This window comes from Balaenoptera borealis (assembly GCF_965194805.1).
Source record: "Balaenoptera borealis genome assembly, chromosome: 5".
NCBI lineage: Eukaryota > Metazoa > Chordata > Mammalia > Artiodactyla > Balaenopteridae > Balaenoptera > Balaenoptera borealis.
In genome coordinates this window covers 130340861-130360139 of record NC_138862.1, presented here as the reverse complement: position 1 = coordinate 130360139, position 19279 = coordinate 130340861, and the positions used below count along the sequence as shown (strand labels likewise).

The 19279-nt window shown below is 47.0% G+C and overlaps 1 protein-coding gene across 3 annotated transcripts in view; it reads left to right on the top strand.

Moving 5' to 3' along the window:
* The window catches only part of EPHB1 (EPH receptor B1), a 428732-nt gene that overhangs the window by 302964 nt on the left and 106489 nt on the right, over window positions 1-19279 (top strand). For all 3 annotated transcript variants that reach the window (XM_082393428.1, XM_082393426.1, XM_082393427.1), the window contains one exon: window positions 10137-10472. In XM_082393428.1, the coding sequence (XP_082249554.1) occupies window positions 10137-10472 (336 nt within the window). The remainder of the gene's footprint in view (window positions 1-10136; window positions 10473-19279) is intronic.

The window sequence follows — 19279 nt, the reverse complement described above, 5'->3', positions numbered from 1 at the left end:
ACACATAGCATCAGTGTCCTTTTTCTAGATTTCTTTCCTGATCTCAGTCTCCACACTTGCACCAGCCTGGGGGGAATTACCAAGCTCTGGGTTGAGTCAGGACATGCTAAATCAAATGAATTGTTTGGGGTGATTCAGGGTTTGAGTTTGCATCAAGTAAGAATGATATTCCAAAACAAGTTGCCCTGTGGGAGACCCTGCCCAAGAATGGTCTATCCTGTTGTACCAAAGACTGAAGTGTGTCCCAAAGTCCTTTGACTGCAAGAAGAATATGACTGGCTTATAGTGTTGCCTCTGGTGGCAGCAAACACCTTAGAGCCTGCCTGGCAGGTTGTGACCTAGTGTATGGATCTTTCAGCAGGATGACCTATGTGGATTCTTTCTCTGAGGGACTACCTGAATCCCGCAGAGAAAGAATCCCAGTCTGGGGTGGGAGCCCTGTATAGAAGCCTGGTAGATCTCATAGAGAAGGTCTGCCTAGGGCCTCAAAAGCCCTAGACAGGAAGATGTCTTCAGAGGGCCTTCAGGTCAAATGTTCTGGACAGTGTCTTTTATTCACTGTACAGGTGTGCACGTGGTCACTCTTTCTCTGCTGGAAGGTGGACGGATGGGCAGGGATTCCTGGGTAACTATACTGAATAGTCTTTAATGCATGTGGAGCATACTAAGATACACTATGACTTCAACGTGTATTCTGCCGTTTGATTCTCCCATAAGTGGGAAGAAGGCAGGGACCCTGCATGTCCCCGCAGCATGGTGTCTGGCCCTCTCCAGGCCCGGGGATGCGTCTCCACCAGTCTTGTCAGTCAGTGGCTTGTGTGATAGCTGTGCAGGTGCCCACCTCCGCTGCAGACTTTGAGCTTCTCAGGGTAGACGCCAGGGAATTTTTCATACCATAATCTTACATACGGGGCTTAGCACACTGTAGGGTCTCAGCAACACAGATGGACTGATCAGTCAAGAATCCATGAAAGATTAGGCTCAGAGAGCATGAGTGACCTGCCTAAAGTCACAAAGCTGGCACTCAGCCTGATTTTCTTTGTGAGTCCAGTGCATCTTTCACCACTTCTGAAAGCCCTGAGGCCACATTTCAGGGCCAAGAAGGAGGTCTTGATGGGCAGGTCTTTAAGAAGACATGACCTCTAGCTCTCCTTGACTTGAAGTGTCCCCAAGGAATCTGCAGGGGGTGTCATGTCCAAGCTCCCCTCTCTCTGGCCTCACTTTGGTCCACAAATAGAAGATTCCACTTTCTATCCCTCCCTCGCACAGACAGTGACGCAAGATGGCTGTCAGTCATTCCTGCTGAAATACATTGCCTCTCAGGGTGCAGGGCCCTCAGCCATCCTCCAAGGGCTCTTGCAGCCCTGGGAAAACCTAGATGCTCAGGATTTGGCTTAGGCCAGGTAGAGGGGCTGTCTCTTTTCCCAGAAAGTGAAACTCACCCCCTTCTCTCCCATACAATTAGCTCCATAGAAGAAGGAGAAACAAGAATTACTTTCTACAAACATTGGTGTTTGGTGAAATGTGTAACACTGGGTTCTTTGATGCTCCCGAAATCCCTCTCAGCGGGGTCTCTCCTTGTTTTGACTAGTCATTTCTTCTTATTACTAACTGTTATGATTAGGAGAATTGCCTGAGTACAGGACCAGTGTTTCCAAGACCCTAATGAGCAACAGACTCAGACGTGCTCAGCAAGGCCCTGGAACCACGGTTGCCCTGTTTCTATAGGGAAACTACTGAAACGGTTCAGGAACAAGAGCTTCCTGCCTCCACAAGAGACCTACCCCCTATCCCCCAGCACCTGGCTACATTTGCATCACACTTGCACCTTGCACCCTTAGGTGCCTCCACCCTAGGGGGAAGAGTTATTAAGAGTGCACTTTGGAACCATTCAAGCCTGTACTCAAGTCTTGATTCCAGCATTCACCCACCACATGATTTAGGCAAGTTATTTAATGGCTCTGAGCTAGAGTTTCCTTATATGTAAAATGAAGATAATAGTTCCTATGGATGTTGGGAAAATGAGATTTCATTAAGTTATGTACCAAAATGCCTATGATAGTACTTTGCATAGAGGGTTTGTTGTTAAAATGAAATTCACAATTCCGTATAGAACTCCACTGAAAAGGAAACCACAGCCATCTCTCTGATCTTTCAGATGATCCTTGTATAAATCTATTCTAGGCAAACTACCAAAATTACTCACCCACTTAGTGGCATGAAGTAAACGAGTTCCACCAAATCAAAGCCTTTTCCTCCCGACATCCATGCAGATGGCACAGGTGTCTATCCCCAGGAAGACTATGTCCCTGGGGTTCATTTTAAGCTGGTTCAAAAGGTGACATAAAGTTGTCTCTGGGAATGTTGAGATCTCAGGGCAATTAGGAAAAGTAAAGCAACATGACTGGTCCAGGTTTCAATGTCCTCTCCTCCTTTCTCCAGGGGGGACAGCCTACATTTTGAGGGGAGTAACCAGTGTACCTGAGCTTGCAAAGGGACAGACATGACTCAGTTTTCCAGTCCTGTGCCTCAGGCCCCCAACACAACTCCCTCTTTGGAAAAGACACCTCAGGACTTCAGACACTACCATCTTCACATTGAGCAAAACAGTGTTCCAATTGTCTGGTGCTCATCCCTCACAAATTAAGGATAATCCTTGATCAGTTTTTCCCAAAGATCCCAAGCCCCTCTAAGTTTCCAATATTGAATGGAGGGTGCCTCAGCAGTCTGTTCATTTGATGCCACTGCTTTCCACCAGGTCCCTGATAACTTACTCTTGGTTTCCTGATACGGCCTCAAATAGTCATACACCCCACCCCCTTAATGACAAAACTTTACAACCCCTGTTGTCAAAGACCCTTGTTACTGTGGTGTTATTGGTGCCTGACAGAGAATCTTTGGGAGCTGCCCACTGCCATCCAGGGAACCCCAGTGAAAGTGGGAGTGCTCAGGCTCATGCCCCTCTCCAAGGTGCTGAACCTGCACGACACACCACGTCACAACCCTTTCCTCTAGCGTAGTGGTCGCTCTTGTCCAATCTCTCCCAGGAAGTCTACACCAAGTGAAGGAATGGTGGAAGAGGAATTGGTGCCTCAGGAGGGAAAGCTAAATGGAGAGAGAGAGAGAGAGAGAGCTGAACTTAGTCTGAAGAGTGTCAAAGCTACACGTGGCAGCCAGAGAATAGAGAGACATTTTTTGTTTTGACATTGTTTTCAATGAACAAGTTACCAAAGAAGGAACCACAGCTGAACATGAAGTTGACCTCATGTTTATTTGGTAACTCTACAGCCTTTCTGACATTTGCAAAATTTCCCTTTTTTGGCTTATGTTACCCTCCAACCCATCCTGCTTTCAGCCCTGTACGCTGTATTGAGGGCAAAGGCGTAACCACAAGCCTGACTTAGTTTCCTGCATATTTTGCTTTTATAAAAAACCTCTTCAGACCTTCATAGCCCCCATTGCCATGTCTGCCTCTTCTCCCTATTTCTCCATAAAATCTCAAAGACCTTTATTCTTCCCTAGGAAGCCTTCCAATCACTCAGACATGGTTCCTTAAAGTAGCTATGTCACAGTGAGCAGTGAGGAAAGAGATGTCCTGATAGTACTATCACTTTTGATAACCAGTCCTGGACCACTCCTCACATGTCTTCCTGGTCCCTCACAACACACATTTTTTGCCATCCCTATCCCTGATGTTATTTTCTGATCTCCCTTTTTCTCCCTTCTTAATCCTCACCCCACATTAAAATATGCAAACCACATATTTCCAAACTACAATCTTGACTCTTCTCAGCCACGAGGACACTACCTCTGCATTCAAGAGTCTTGAGTATCAAATGTCCTTTTTGGCTCATTCACAAGCCCTATCTCAACCCTTTCTTCTAAAGGAAGATTGCATAGAGAACACAGTTTGCTGTAGGAGTATAAAGGTGGGGTTTCCTTGCCAGGAGGAAGGAGAACAAGCAAGACCAGATACTGGTCAAAGCCAGACAGCCTCTTGGGAGGCCAGAAAGCAGATGTATAGATGTACACAGAGGTTTTGAGCCCAGGAGATAATAAGAGCTGGAACCATTCTGGAGACAGAGCCCTATACCCAAGACTAGGGCTCTACCTAGGATGTGCTTGCAAGGGTTAGGTGTCCTAGAGGGTATAGACTAGAGCAGAAAGCCTTCAAGGTGCTTCTCCCCAAGTACAACTCCAATCTTGTAGGCAGGATGCCCAGACACCGTCTCTAAAAATTTTGTTCTTCATTGATCTTATCATTCCTCAAACATCCGTTTGTAACTCTTTGTGTCTGTATCACTTGCTTTGACCCTTAACTGTACGTGCCCACAATTCCCAGTACTCTGTAGGTAAGGGGTCTTGCCTCATTAATAAACATATGGGCTCCTCTTATCTTCATGGATGTCAGCATAGGTCTGGGCATCAGGGTTTCTGCTCAAGGAACAAGTGGCTGAATTAGATTAATCTTAGTTCAACGAGTGGGTCAACCAGATCATCCAATAATGACAATACTAATACTAATAGCAGCTGACATTAACTGAGTTTTTCTGTGTACCAACCACATAGCTAAACTCCTTGGACTTACTATCTCATTAAATCCTCAAAACTACCATTTTTCAGATGAGAAAATTAAGGCTTAGAAGTTCACATCCCTAAGGTTTGCCAACAAGAGAATATTTTTTTAACTTTGTTGCTGTGAACATTTAGGAGGTTTGTTGGTTGGTTTCAGAGACCTCTCAGAGTCTCTGGAAACAAGTGTATATGTTCATTTTTCTCAGGAAAATCTGTGTTGCTTTCATCAGATTCTTCAAGAGGTCATGCACACAAAAGGGATGGCCTCATCTCTGGCCTTACGCAGAGCAGTTCAATTCCAGCCTGCACGAGGAGCCTCCCAGGAGAGCATTGCCTCGCTGTGATTGTCACCCTCACCTGCTCCCCATGGGGAGGGGTACAAGGACACAGACCCTGGCAGCAGCAATGCACAGTTAGCTAGACATTGCCTGCTCTATACCTCGGACAAGCCAGAAATTCACATCTAAATTCTAAAACCAGGATGTTGGCTTTATTAAGATTCCTAATAAAGAAATTGGCTTTCAGGGCTTACCTGTCTTCAGCAGATTTTCCCTTTGATTACTCAAGAGTGCTCTTATTTCCAGCTTTATGCCTACAAATAAACTCAACTACTCTCTCCCACCCACCCTGTCTCTCGATTCTTTAAAAAATAATCATCTGGCCCAAAGCACATTAAGAAGCAGGAGATTCTATCTCAACGTGACAACACTTGGGCTAGCCCTATGGCTCTAGAAGGATCATTTCTGCTTAACTCTTTGAAGTCCCAACGCCATCCATGCTCCATGCAGCCTGAACCAACCTCTCAGGCACATCCTGGAAGACCCTGGAGACCCATCCCCACAACCCAGAATCCACCCTGTTCCTTCCACCCAGACAGAGAATCACAGCTCAGCAGTTTTCCCATCCTTTAAAAGGACTGAGTTTTCCTAGCCCTTTCAGCAGGAAGCTTTCATCAGTAGTAACCGTGGCAACAGATCAGAGAGGCTTCAAAAAGCCTGTCTGTATGTAATTAAGAAAAACGAGGACACAGACGAGAGAGCAGGGAGTTTAGACAAGGAGACCCTGGCTCTGAGCCCTGCCAGTGTACTTCCTGAGGGCTTCTGAGGACGGAGAAAGCAGATTTTCTTCTCTCTCTGGCCTCCCTCTCCACTCCCCCTTTAAAGTTTTGGCTTGCTGGTCTCAGTTGGCCTCCTTCCTGAGGATGTTGCTGGGGACCCCAGTGCTGGCCAAATACTCTCTGCAGGGGGAGGGCCCCAAACCCAGGGGATGCAGCCTAAATGGGTAGGAAATGGCCCTAGCGCTTCCTCTAGGGAGATTTATTTGGAGGCCAAATCTGCTCTCTGGTCAGACTCTTTGTTCAGGCACAGGAGAGACTAGGCTGCCTACTTGCAGGAATGCACCCTTGTCATCAGGACAAAGGAGCACAAACTTGGGGACAATCATTGTTTTAGCTGCCCAGACACTGGGCCTGGCTTGCCTGGCCTGGAAGAAGCCTCGTGGGAAAAGGGACAGGAGCAAGCATTGTGGGGAGACAATCTGAGCCCAGGGACGGCTTTATTTCCTGACACTTATTCTTATCTGGAACCATCTCCTTTATCTCTGTGTTTCCTATTTTCCTGTCAGTTTTTTCTTTCCATGTAAGCTCCATGGGAGTAGGAGCTTGTCTGGTTTGCTTTTTCCTATTTCCCAAGTGCCCAGAACAGTGCAAGAGTATTTATTAAAAGAGTGAGTGAGTGAACAAATGAATAACGAATTGGGTTCTAGCCATCGTTTGTGGCCCACACTTGGGCCACTTCCACAAGTATGCACAGGGAGCCCAGGCAATGACCGTGCAGGTTCTCCGAGCTGTCTGAGTCTGCTCTCCAGGGAAGGCTCTTAATGTCTGCTCCTGCTCCTTGGAAGGAAAGGATTCAGATTTATGCGGCCTTGGACTCAGCAACCACGGCTCCCACAGAGCCCTGTTCATGCCCCACAGATGCATTTGCTCTGGAGTGCAGCCATGAATGAGAGGTGGTTGCTTCATATGAAGGCTGTTTCTAAATAAACTTGAAAAATTCTTCTTAGAAACCCACTGTTTTTCTTCTTGAGTGGGAAGCAAGTGAACAGACATGGAGAAAGTACTGGCCAGGGTTGGTCTCCCCCAGCTGCCATGGACACCAATGGATCAGGGACGGGGCAGCTTGTCACCCGCCACCTTTATCTCACCAAAGCCTCTACCATTCAGGGGAACAAGCGGGGTCCTCTCTACTGCTGCTGCTGCATCCTCCCTCAGCCCCACCACAGGGCATCATGTCTCATGCTGGAGAGCGGTGCACACATGTGACCTGAAGCCTTGCACACTGTGTAGAGGTTGAAAACTGATGGAATGGGGCCTCTCCCAGGCAAAATGCTGAGCATAAGAATCATGGAGACTAACCAGCCACCAGCCCCTGTTCACCAGGAGGCCACAGCATGGTGAGGACACATAAGAAGAGCCCAGCACAGTGCAATGGTGGATTCTGAGTTAGGCATCGAGAAATGGGCTAATGGAAGCCCAGCGGGGGGATGCATGACTCCTGGTGGAATGTGCTGGATCTGGAGGGTGAGCAGGAGTTCCTCGAGTAGATAGAAGGAAAATAATTACAGACAGAGGAGAAAACACACTGCAAAGGCTTGGTGGAAGTAAAGAGAGCTTAGTGTGCACAGGACATCACAGGAATCTTCCTGTTCATTACAATATGAGGGTTAAGGTCCAAGGGGCCAGAGGTGAGATCAAGAGCAGCAAGACCACATGGGGACCTGAAGGACTTGGAAAGGAGGGTGAACTTTTGAATAATTGGGGTGTGAGTAGAAAACTGTATGATCCCATGTACGTTTGGAACTTACACCCTGGCCGGAGAGAATGGATAGGAGAGATGGAAAGTGATGTTAGAGAATTGTTAGGAGTCTTTGCAATAGGGCAGGAAAATTGACAAGGCTCATCCTTGTGAGGCAGTGGAGATATAGAGGAAGGGAAAGATCCGAGGAAAGGAAATAAGCTGACAGACTGTGTGTTGGGCTCCCACGTTGTGGCGACCACACAGGGAGTTGTCAGGAAGGTAAGGACTGAATTGTGTTCCCTGGATTTTTCAAGTAGGAGCCCCCTGCCAAAAAAGGCAGGCATGGTGGTGGAGTGAGAGAGCAACCTGGCTGCATTTGGCTGAGCAGGGAGAGAGGGAGGCCCATAAGTGTGACTCCGCTTTGGGAAAGCTTGGCTGGAGAGGAGATAGAGGACATGTAATATAGAGAAAGAAACGCCAGGTGACCATATTTTGGTTTTAAAATGGCAATGACTTATGCACATTTAAGGGGATAAGGTGGAGTTAGGGGAGAGGGTGAAGTTGAAGTCCAAGGGAGAGAGGAGGTAACTGAAGTGGGGAGGTCTCCAAAGGGTGGCAGGGGTGGGTGGTCACTCTCTCTGACGGTACCTGTCTCTGCTCCTCCGCCCAAGGCTGCTTTCTGAGTGACAGCCTCAAGATGTCATAAGGAGGCAGCAAGATAACATGGTTAAAGGATTTACCCCATGCCTGGCATAGAGCACGCGCTTGGTGAACGTAATTATTATGATCATGAGAAACAGTGGCCTGTGGCTGAAGCTAGGCTGTCTGCTGTAACAATGAGACAGGCAGTGATGGCATTGACCACTGGGAGCCTGTGGTCTGAGTCTCATCAGTCCAAGCAAACAGACATGTCTAAGACAGGCACCGGCCGATATGGACGTTTAATGACTAGTGCAGTGTGAGATGAGGCTGGCCACGCCCTGTAGGAGCCCACCTAGCGTGGTCCCGACTGACCGCCCAGTACTAGCTGTGTGCTGATTCGCAAAGAGATGGATGTTCATCCCTGGGCATAGGGGTGAGGAATTCTTGAACACTATTTGCAAGACTTTAGTAAAAATGCCTCATGAATCCTGCCCTGTCACAAGCATGAATGAAAGTTGTGCTTTAGCTCAGGCCTAATGGGCTTTATATAGTACAGTACTGATTTTCTTTCATGTTTTAATACAATCCGATTTAATATTTGCTTTCTGCTCTAGCTGCTTGCTGTTGACTGATTCAACACAGAATCCTTCCCTGGTGCCCCCCGACCTTCTTGTTATTCCCTCATTCTGTGTGTTGGCATTTGATTCCTGTCTCCAGCATGAATTGCCATACACGTCTTCCTTCAGCTGGCGACAGTCACGTGCGTGAATTCTGAAAGCATTACTATCCAGAGCGGTGGCTCCAGCCGGCCCACCATTCGGAAGGGGGGGGTGCTTCCAGGAGGGATCCATTTCCATCAGGCGGATACTGAGGATAAGCAGAGCTCAGCCTGGGAGCCAGAGGCTGTGATCTGCTCTGTTCTTGGGCAGGAGATTCTCCAACTTAATCTCCAAATGCTCAGGACTGTGGCCGGCCATTAATTTGGCAGCATTTTTGCCCTCCTACTAGGGACCAGGCTTTCTAGAGTTTTGCAACAAGGCATTTCAGACTTTGCCAGAGTGTGACCAGCAGCCATGGGCAGAACTGTCCAGAGGGAAGAGGCTGCCCTCCTTGAGTCCCTGTGAGCCCGGCTGATTTGTAGGAGAGGCAGTCTGTTCAAATCTCCTGTTGTCCGTTTATAGATTTGACTGCCAACACTGGTTGTGTCATATCAGAGTAAGGCCAACTCTTCCCTTAGTAGGAAAAGATAGTTTCACTAACAGGCAACACAGGGCTATAGTTAAGAACCTGAGCTTTGGAATCAGGTAGATGTGGTGTCCATGCCAATTTTAGTTCTCATAGACCACATGATCTATAGCCAGTCCCCATTCTCAGCATTAGTTTCCCTTTCAATAAAATTGAGTTAATTATTGTACCTTCCCAATAGCATTCTTGTGGGGGGGGGTGTGTTAAATGCATGCAAAGTAGCTAGCAGAGTGTCTGGGACAAACTCCTGTGCTCTTCTAGTGTCATGGGGTCAAAAATGGTGGCTGCGTGAATTTCCTGACTTCATGCACCAAAACTTGTGCAATGTGAATATTCATCTCTCCAGGTCTTCTGGCAGCCCATCCTATAGAAAAACACTCCCAATGCCATGCACACACCACATAGATCCCAGATTGTGTGAGATTTTATGCAGGATGCCTGGATATGTTGGGTCTTATGAGGGGTCACTCCTATTCTTCAATCCTTGAGTGAGTTCTACACCAATTAAGAAAAGACAAGGAATCCAATAAGTGTCCAATATACATACATGTTATTGATGCTAAAGCTGCCTGGAGGATGCAGCTTGGTCCTGAGAACAGAAGGGCTTGTACCCAAGTCCTCCATCCTCCTCTCCCTTGGCACACATGATTCAAAGAGGGAAAACTCCAGTGGGAATGACTAAAAGGGGAGTGGGAGACAGGTTGTCATCTCTGTCTGTCATTTTTTCTCAGAATGGATTGAGGCATGGAGATTTGGCGTTGAGGGAGGAGAGGGGATGTGTGTATGTGATGAGAGTAAGAACACACCAAAGACAGATGGAGAGATGCTGGGGAAACTTCTATCCAACCTCACTGTCCTTTCGTTGTCTCCCTATAGGTGTGCCATCAGGTCCCCGCAATGTCATATCCATTGTCAATGAGACATCCATCATTCTGGAGTGGTACCCTCCTCGGGAGACAGGTGGGCGGGATGATGTCACCTACAACATCATCTGTAAGAAGTGCCGGGCAGACCGCCGGAGCTGCTCCCGCTGCGATGACAACGTGGAGTTCGTGCCCAGGCAGCTGGGCCTGACTGAGTGCCGTGTCTCCATTAGCAGCCTGTGGGCTCACACCCCCTACACCTTTGACATCCAGGCCGTCAATGGGGTCTCCAGCAAAAGTCCCTTCCCCCCACAGCACGTCTCAGTCAACATCACCACAAACCAAGCTGGTAAGTCTGCAGGTGTCTGTGCTCCTGTCTGTCTGTCTGCGGGGCTGGCTCTTTGCCACTTCTGTGCAGGAACAAAGCTTTGGCCACACATATCCCATTAGTCTGCCCTCAGGCCTCCTCCCAGGAGTGAAGGTATCAGGCGATGGGCATTTGTGACCATGGAGGAAAAGGCTGTAGTGTTTCACCTCTGAGAATGAACTGGATTCTGAGGGGTTTTCTTGTGCCCAGTTCAAAAGCAAAGATGTACATCCAAGCCAGAGTACGACTCAGTGTTCTGCATCCAGCTGGGGCTCAACGAATGTCCTTGGAAGGATGGATGGACAGATGGATGGATGGGTAGCTGGGTGGATGGGCAGAAGCACTGCACGATCTTGAGAACACCAGTGCTGCTTTATTAGCCAACCCAATGAAAGAAACTTCTCAGAAATCATGTGATAGTCAGTACTGCCTTCATAGATTATTTTTCAATTAAACCCATGTAATTCAACAGTACGTTCTCCTTTACAGCTTGGTCAGATGAATGCTACACTGTTATAGAGACTTCAGATAGTTGGCAGTAGATCACTCCTGATGGCTGGTACATCCCTGTGGCATGCATAGCTCAGAACGCATTTTCTTCTCTTCTCTTTATTTCTGTATCTTTTGCTCTTCTGACCTTTTCCTTTTATTACTTTTCACACCTCTTGCAACAATCCATTTCTTTTTATATCCATTTAACCAGTCAATTCATGCACTCACTCATTTATTTATTAATTCACTCAATTATTGAGACAGTTATTCAGCATCTACTGTGTGCCAAGCTATGAATTAGACACTGTGAGGGATACAATGATACTTGGACACCATTGTTCCTCCCATGAAACTCAATAACTGAAGAATTTCCAGGACGTAGACACAAAGTACAGAGCTGCAAGGTGGTATATTCTAAGTATTGTGTGCTGTAAACATGCAGCTAGAGAGAAATGAGCCATCTCCCGCCTGGAGGGAAGGTGCAAGGCTGCAGAGGGGACATGAAGATCACGTCTATAGGCAACGATGGGGGTCGTGGGCAGTGGACTATGATCTTACTTGGAATTATGGATTTTTCTCAATCAACAAATTCTAAAAGGACAGCTTGTTAGTGGAATAGCAGGAGCCGAGCATTTCTCTTTGCTCTCTCTCCCTCCACATAGCCCCCAATTCTTGACCTCTTCTATTCTTCTCCATCCTTTCCTAGTCCTCATCTCCCCATCCTGAGACTCATTCTACCTCTTGTAATACCAGGCATCTTTGATGGCAGATGATTCTTGGGTTTAAGCTGTTAGAACTGAGAAGAAAAAAAGGTGTCGTCGGAGAGCATGGCTATCCAGATGGCTGCGTTGTTGCTGTGAGCGTGGGTGTGTGTTCGTGTGTGCGTGTTTGTATGTATGCGTAGGGTCACGTGTTTACATGCATATGTGTGTAGCGAGAAAATAAGAGTGGAAGTGTGGAAGCCTCCAGCTGGTGACCACAGCCCCAGTGCCATGGAGACAAAGGTTGTGACAGCCCATCTTACTCAAAGAGAAGAGAACGGTAATTTCTGCATCACGATGAGCACATAACATGAGCAGCCTTTGTTAGCAGTATTTCCCTTGGAGAGTTTAAGGCAGAAAACTGGCTGAAATATTTTAGTGTCCCAGCTTCTGGGAATAATAATCCTTCCAGCCTGTCATGTTACGCTGGGCTTGGCTGTCTTTTCCCTCTCTCTAAGCATGTGTGAACAAACCTGCCACTTATATTGGTTTGCTTTGATTTCTGCCCCTCCCTTCCCTTACCCTGCTATTCCCTGCTATTCCCTGCTATTCATCTGCTTGTCTTGCCATCTGCACCTTCCCAGGCTGCCGTGGAGCTGAGGGACCAGGGCTTCTACAAGGGACCCTGCATTACCAATATTCAAAATATTTATTTTTGTCTGTGCCCGTTGGCCCCTCCAGGAGCATTTCTCATGCCCTTTGTTCGCCCTCTCATGGGCCCTTTATTCTTAACCTTCCCTGATTTTGTAGTCCCAGCCCCATTGTCACTGTCCAATCTACGATTTCTCTTTGGGAATTCTGGAATTTGGGTGTCAGAAAGTTTACAATCAACAAGATAAGGTTGCAACTGCTTCTTGGTGGCATATGGTTATTATAAAATAAAGGTCAAGTTAACCAGTGGTTTCTCATCCGTGGGCTGTGGGGCTCTGTGGAACACGGGGCTGTTTGGTGAGTCCACATGTGAATGCAAATTACTTTCCACAAACAGATATTTCTTTAAAAAGATGATAACTTTCAAAATAAACACTCGAGCCTGTACCTCTGCAAGAAGAGTTTAGAAACATGAATGGAAGCCCCAGATTTTATAAGGGATGAAAGAGACACTAAATAACAGGCATCATAAAATCCCTAGTGACTCACTCAGATCCATTAAGAGACAAGGTGGATGAACCCCTGTATCATCAAGAAGTCATGATATGCCTGTCCCCTTTCCAGAGCAGCCCTGGGCTCTTCCACTCTGGGCAAGATCCAGGTCAGCCTCCCGCCTCTGACCTCCAGGTATGGTGCGACCCTTGTCAGTACCTGTGGCCACATTTATCCTACTGTTTGGGTCATGAGTAGGTAGACGGCAGGTAAAGAATTTGACCAAGAGGCATCCTGGAATCAATCATTAAATCAACTGCTAAGTGTTTACTGAGTATCTATTCCCTGCCTGGAACAGCCCAAATTGAAATGGTGGGGGGACTATTGAGTGGGTCCTGATTGAGTAATAGTTATTATTCATAGTTTGTGTCTCTTTTGAGTTGACAAACAATTTTGGAATATACAGACTCATTTGATCTTCATAATTACCCTGTGACTTGTACGTTATTTTTCCCATTTTTCCTATAAGGAAGCAGAGACTTGAAGGGCTTGGGAAATCTGGGATTAGAAGGAGGATTGGCAGGCCATCCATTCTGTTTCTCTCTTCTGTTTCCTGCCCTAAAAGGTGGGCAGTCCCTCTGGGCTCCCCATATCATAGCCCCCAAGCACAGAGGGGTTATTCAGAGGCAGCCAGTGTCATCCGACTGAGTGGATGGGATCTCAGTGTGCAGGCTGATTACCCTTCCACAATTTTCTCTGTGATGCTGAGCCATGAGAGGCTTCCCCCTGCCTCTGGTTGGAAATGGGAGATAGGCGTGTGTTTGTTGAGGGGTACAAGTTGTTCCAAGGTGAATTGGATCCTGACAATGGATATCAGGGTCACATGAGAGAAGGGACAAGTTGTCTGCCATGGGTTTTGGGCTTGATCTGAACGTGAGAATCTATCTTGGGAGTCTGCTCACTGCTCTGGGCTGGTTCCTCCTCTGTTGAGGAGCTATGGATGGCATCTGTGGCTGGGCGTGCCGTTCTTACTGTCCAGTAGAGGCAGGATTGTCATGCTCTTCTTCCTTGGGGCTGCCCAGATGTGCCACATTGGTGCTGCATCGTGTTGCTCTCATGAGCCCTGCCCAGTGGAGGCAGGCAGCTCATCTTAGCTGATTTAGCTACCTGACAAAAAGAGTCATGGTTGGTATCAGTCTATCAGAGAAAGTCACCATTAGGCTTTTCTTTTTTTTTTTTTTTTAGCATCTTTAATTGGAGTATAATTGCTTTACAATGGTGTGTTAGTTTCTGCTTTATAACAAAGTGAATCAGCTATACATATACATATATCCCCATATCCCCTCCCTCTTGCATCTCCCTCCCACCCTCCCTATCCCACCCCTCTAGGTGATCACGAAGCCAGTAGCCTTCTATTGACCCTAAGATTTTGATCTAAGGAGATTTTGTAGTCATCTTTTGGTCCATTGGATACATATTAGGTATAGTTCTTCCCTCGGAACCAGCATGACTGGGGGACACCAAAGGGTCTATTGCATCCTGACATCCAGCGAGCCTTCATCTCCTTCTGTGATGACCCCAGTCAAGTATATAGTCAGACTACTCAAGGATCTTGTATCACTCAGAGAGTATCAGGATGGGATTCTCATGCAGCCCATAGGCTGAGGCAGAGGACTACCATTTTTGAGCACCTCCAGTGTGCCAAGCCCCTACCAAGTTCTTTACAAAAATGATGTGGGTCATATGAAGAAACCGAGGTCAGAGTGCTTTTGGAATTTGCTCAGCATCTCACAGCCAGCAAATGATGTTTCTGGGTTTCATACTCAGGTTTGTGGCCATTTTACCCTCAGACTGATCAAAAATTGCATTATGGTGAGCTGTGTAATTTGTAAGCTCCCTCTAAGCTATTGCCACATAGCTGGGCCACTTTAGCTGTCAAAAAAATGTCCATCACCTTTGGTCAGGGTTGGTCATGAATTATGCAAGCTCAGATTTACGTGAGGTCTTTAGGGATGCAGCCTTGCGCTGAATACAGCTGCCTTGAGTTTAAAATAGACCAGATCAGGTGGAACTCTCTCTGTTCCAGTGGCCAAGCGATCTGCAGAGAGGTTGTTATCACCACTAACTTCTGCAGTCACTCTCTGGCACCTGGCCCCAGGTTCAGACTGATGGCCGGATCATCTGGCTGTCAGAGAGAATTAAAGTGAATGACAAACTTTACTTCTCTTTTCTGCCAACTAGATTCTGAGTGTCAGAGTTGGGGAAGACAACCTCAGAGGAAATCTTGGATAAAATAAATAAGACAAATCAGACCAGCACATCTATAAAATCAACTGGTAGTGTGGTAAAATAAAGTCAGTAAATTTGGGAGCATCTGAGCCAGAGAGAACACACTCAAAGACCCCTGAGGCCAGGCAGGTAATGGAGAGGAGCAACACGGGGCCTGGAGTCAGACAAGAGGGAGTGGTGGAGACTCTAGGGAGATGAAGAGGAGAACAGGGGCAGCCCCTACTCAGCTCCAGCAAGTGGTGCCATACCCAGCGCTGCCAGATGTTATAAGCTGAAAATCCAGATTAAAAATGTTGACAACTAATTAGAAAATTTTAAAACACTTGAGAGCCAAACAAATCCAATTCTGGATTTGGCCTTTTGGCTGTGGCTTGCAGCCTCTGATTCAGAGGGCTAGTCTGACTTACCCAGGCTTGAATGGTCAGTGTGCCGTGTGGTACCATCTCTTCCCCCCTCGGGGCAGTCACCTTCCCTGACTCCTGGGCTCACGGTGGCAGCTGTGCAGTGGGGAGGGGAGACGTGGGGTTGGCCCCTCTCTCTATTCCTCACATGACTCATGCAAGTGCATTGAGTTGCCGTGATCCCTCCTTTCTCCACAGTAAGATGGGAGTAATGGCACCTGCTTCCTAGTGCTGTGTGACAGGCAAATGAGACAGAGGATAGACAATCACTTTGCAAACCGTGTAATGGACTGGGAGACGAGCATAATTTCTGAGAATATGTCCTGAGCCAGACAGCAATTCGCTGGGCTTTTTTTTTTTTTTTCCCCTAGGCTGTTTCCTTCCAAGGCCCCTGTTCCCTTTGTTTGGGACTGATGTCATCTAGATCAGATAAATGACAGATATTGGTTTGGCCACTCTTCAAGGAAGGAGTAGGCACCAGAAAGGAGAGCAGTGAAATCTGTGTTCCAGTGGGTTGATGAAGAGGGCAGGGATGGAACAGAACCTGTATACCCGACACAGGCTCAACCTGCTGCTCAGAGGAGCCTGACTGTCTTTCCTCATCATGTGTCTGGAGAAGCGGCACTTTCCCCTTCCCTGCATGATGCATCAGCAGCATTTATGTTTGACGTTTATATTACGCACAGTTCATGTATGGCCTGTGGTGCCAACTGCATGTGAAATGCTAACACATCCACTGCGCCCACAACACAGACACAAGCCGGTACTTAATTTTATTTAAAAAATACTACACTACTCTGTCAGTCATCACAAATCCCTATAGTTTGTCCATTGTTAAGGCATTTTCAAAGTTCCTAGACAATTAAAGTCACTCAGAGATGCTACTTTCCCCACACATGAATTACCCAGCCCACCAATTCCTCTGAACACATCACCTAATTTGCATTATTCCTTGGTTAAATATAGTATTTGCATGCATAAAGAGTAATCTTTGAATATGAAAAGGAATTTTATGATATTGCAATATATTGAGCTCTTTGGAGGAAAGATATTATGTAAATCTCAAAATTAAATATTAAAACAATATTACGCTGCTGCCTGTAAAAATTTAGTGTTAAGATCCATATGCTGAATCTAGTCCATTTTTAAGGGCTGGTTTCACTGGAAATTAGCAGGTGAAATTTGTTCCAGAGCAGAGAAAAAGATTGAGTCAGAACATCAAAAAGATGGGAATGACTTTAAGGAAAACTTTCATTGAAGTTAATAAGGAAAAGTTAAAAAAAAAACTTAAGTCAATGAAAATTTCACGGTTCTTAATTCAATTTCATAGTTCATTTTATTGCTTTCTTCTCCTTGTTAATTTCCAAAAGGCTGTTTTTATTGTTTCTTAAGTCCTGGCATTGAGGAGGAACTTCCAAGCGGCCTCAGACAGGTCCTGCCATCTGCAAACAGGGGTTGTTGTCTCTTGAGTTGAGCAGGTCAGCACATAGCATTGCCCTTGACCAAAGTCATGACCTTCCACTCCCGGCAGCCTTGGGTTCTCCACTAGGTGGTGAGCTCTGCAGAGAATCAGACTTTCCAGCCTACCCCACTGTCATGAGGGAGGGACCCACAGCACTAGGCACAGAACCTTGATAAATATTTGCCAGGCTCCTTTAGTCCCTACATATGAGCTTTGGTATATAAATGTTTGGTTGATGTGTAGTGATCAGGATATATCCTGGTGGTCCACGGGTGGGCAGGTGCTCCCTCCAGGTCAGCCAGGGGACCAGGTATCTTCCTCTCCTGTGACTCTTAGAAGGAAAACTTAAGGGGATGATCTTAGGATGTTACCAGAAGCCCTGATGTCCTCAGAGGAAAACAGTGAGATTCAAAGGGGGGTTTGTTTGTTTGTTTAAGCACATTAACTTTGGAAATGTATTCATTCATTCACCACAGTCTTTGTGACTGCCTTCCACACGCTGACTCCTTGGCTTCTGCTTCTAGGGGCTCCCATTCACTTACTCAACAAATATTTATTGAGGTCTTCTGTGTGTCATTCACAGCTCCAGGCCTGAGGAACACAGGAGCAAACAGCACAGACCAGAGTCTGTGCCTCGGGGAGCTCCCATTCTGGTCCCCAGCACTCATTGAGACTGGGCTCGGACACCCAGAAAGTCACCAAGGAGGATCTCAGCTGGGCTCTGGGTACCATAACCCACTGAGGTGTCAGCTCTCACTTTGCAAAAGTTAGGATGTGATCACATGTCATTGCTAGAAAGCATTTCAATCCGAGGAAGTTGTTGCTATACAGTGACAGTACAGGGTGGGATATTTTATTATTTACTATCTGACCAATTTGAACTTCTTGTGGACAGATTTCACATGCTGGGCCACGCGGTGGTTGGGCGTAGGAATGCTCCCTGTTCCAGGTCCTGAGCAGTGCCTAAGATGCTGCTAAAAGCTCGAGAACAGCTGTGTGGCTCTGAGGGTGACTAGAGGGCCCCACGGGCCCCAGGGACCTATTTGCTCATTTTACTACCTCTTGGGCGCTCTAAATACACGGCTTGTTCAGTGAAAACGGCTTGTTCCTTCCCCTGTTCAGAGTCCAAATGAGATTGTTATCACCCTCATTACAGAGGGAACCTCTAGTTGGATTACGAGATAGTCTCTGTTCGCCTTGTGGCTGAGGCACAGGGGGTGGGAGGGAGGAGGAGTCTGGTGGTGAGTCCGCTCCTTGCTCCTCTGGCAAACGTCAGTTCCATGAGCTGACTATCATCTCCAGGAGAGCGTGCCCTGTACCCACCTGAGTGGCTCTTGTTCCCCAGTGTCTAGCTAGGTGCTATTATTTCTCTAATATCAGCATTTGAGAAATGTTCATTGAATGATTTAATAAATTATCAAATAAATGTATGAATGGATGCCTCGATCCTTCTTAAGCTCATCTCGGACGTCAGCAAATGGTGTGGCTTGAGCTTTCTCTGTGATCTTTCCTTCCTCCGTCATCTCTGGGCGGGCAGTGTGATTGCAGTTAAGACCCCACGTTCTCGCAGATGTTGGTGAGACCTGGACTTCCTGGGTGCACTGTCCTCCCAAAACACGGCCCTGCGGGAGGCACTCTGCTATGCCCAGGCTGGGCTGCCCCCTCCCGCGTAGGCAGGGCCCCAGCTGCTCCAGCAGGCACCAGTGGGGGTGTCGGGTTGGCAATTCCGACGCTGCTGTCCGTCCACCTGCACGCCAGCTCTGCGCCTATCATTTTCACAGCACCATCCATGTTAAACAGGCAGGAGCACCAGGGGTTTTTGAATGCAGCAATTAACAAAACAGTAATCAAGCTAAGTGTTTAATTTCAGAAAATTAACATCTTCTCTGAGCGGATGTGAAAGATGGGGAAAAAAGGCACATTAAATGTTCTGGGTAAATAAAGGCAAAGCTGGACTACAAATATTTTCCAGTGCAAGAGGGGCTTTTTGCCAACCCCCCAGGCCTTGGGATCAGTTTCCTTCTGAGAGCCGAGCCGCAGGACAACCTCAGCTACAGAAATGAGTCCTGGGAATTTGAAGTGTGTGTGTCTCTCTTTTGCTTCCTTTCTTTTTCTTTTCTTTTCTTTCTTTCTTTCTCTTTTTTTTTTCCTGGACAGAACAAATGCTTTATGTATCCAGAAGAGCTCAGGGGAACAAGTACCCATTCATGCCCCTGTGAGCCCGTCTGCCCCATAGAAACCCCTGATGTGTGTCTTGTCCTTCTCTGAGCTGTACTAGTTATAAGGATGGCGCATGAGTTC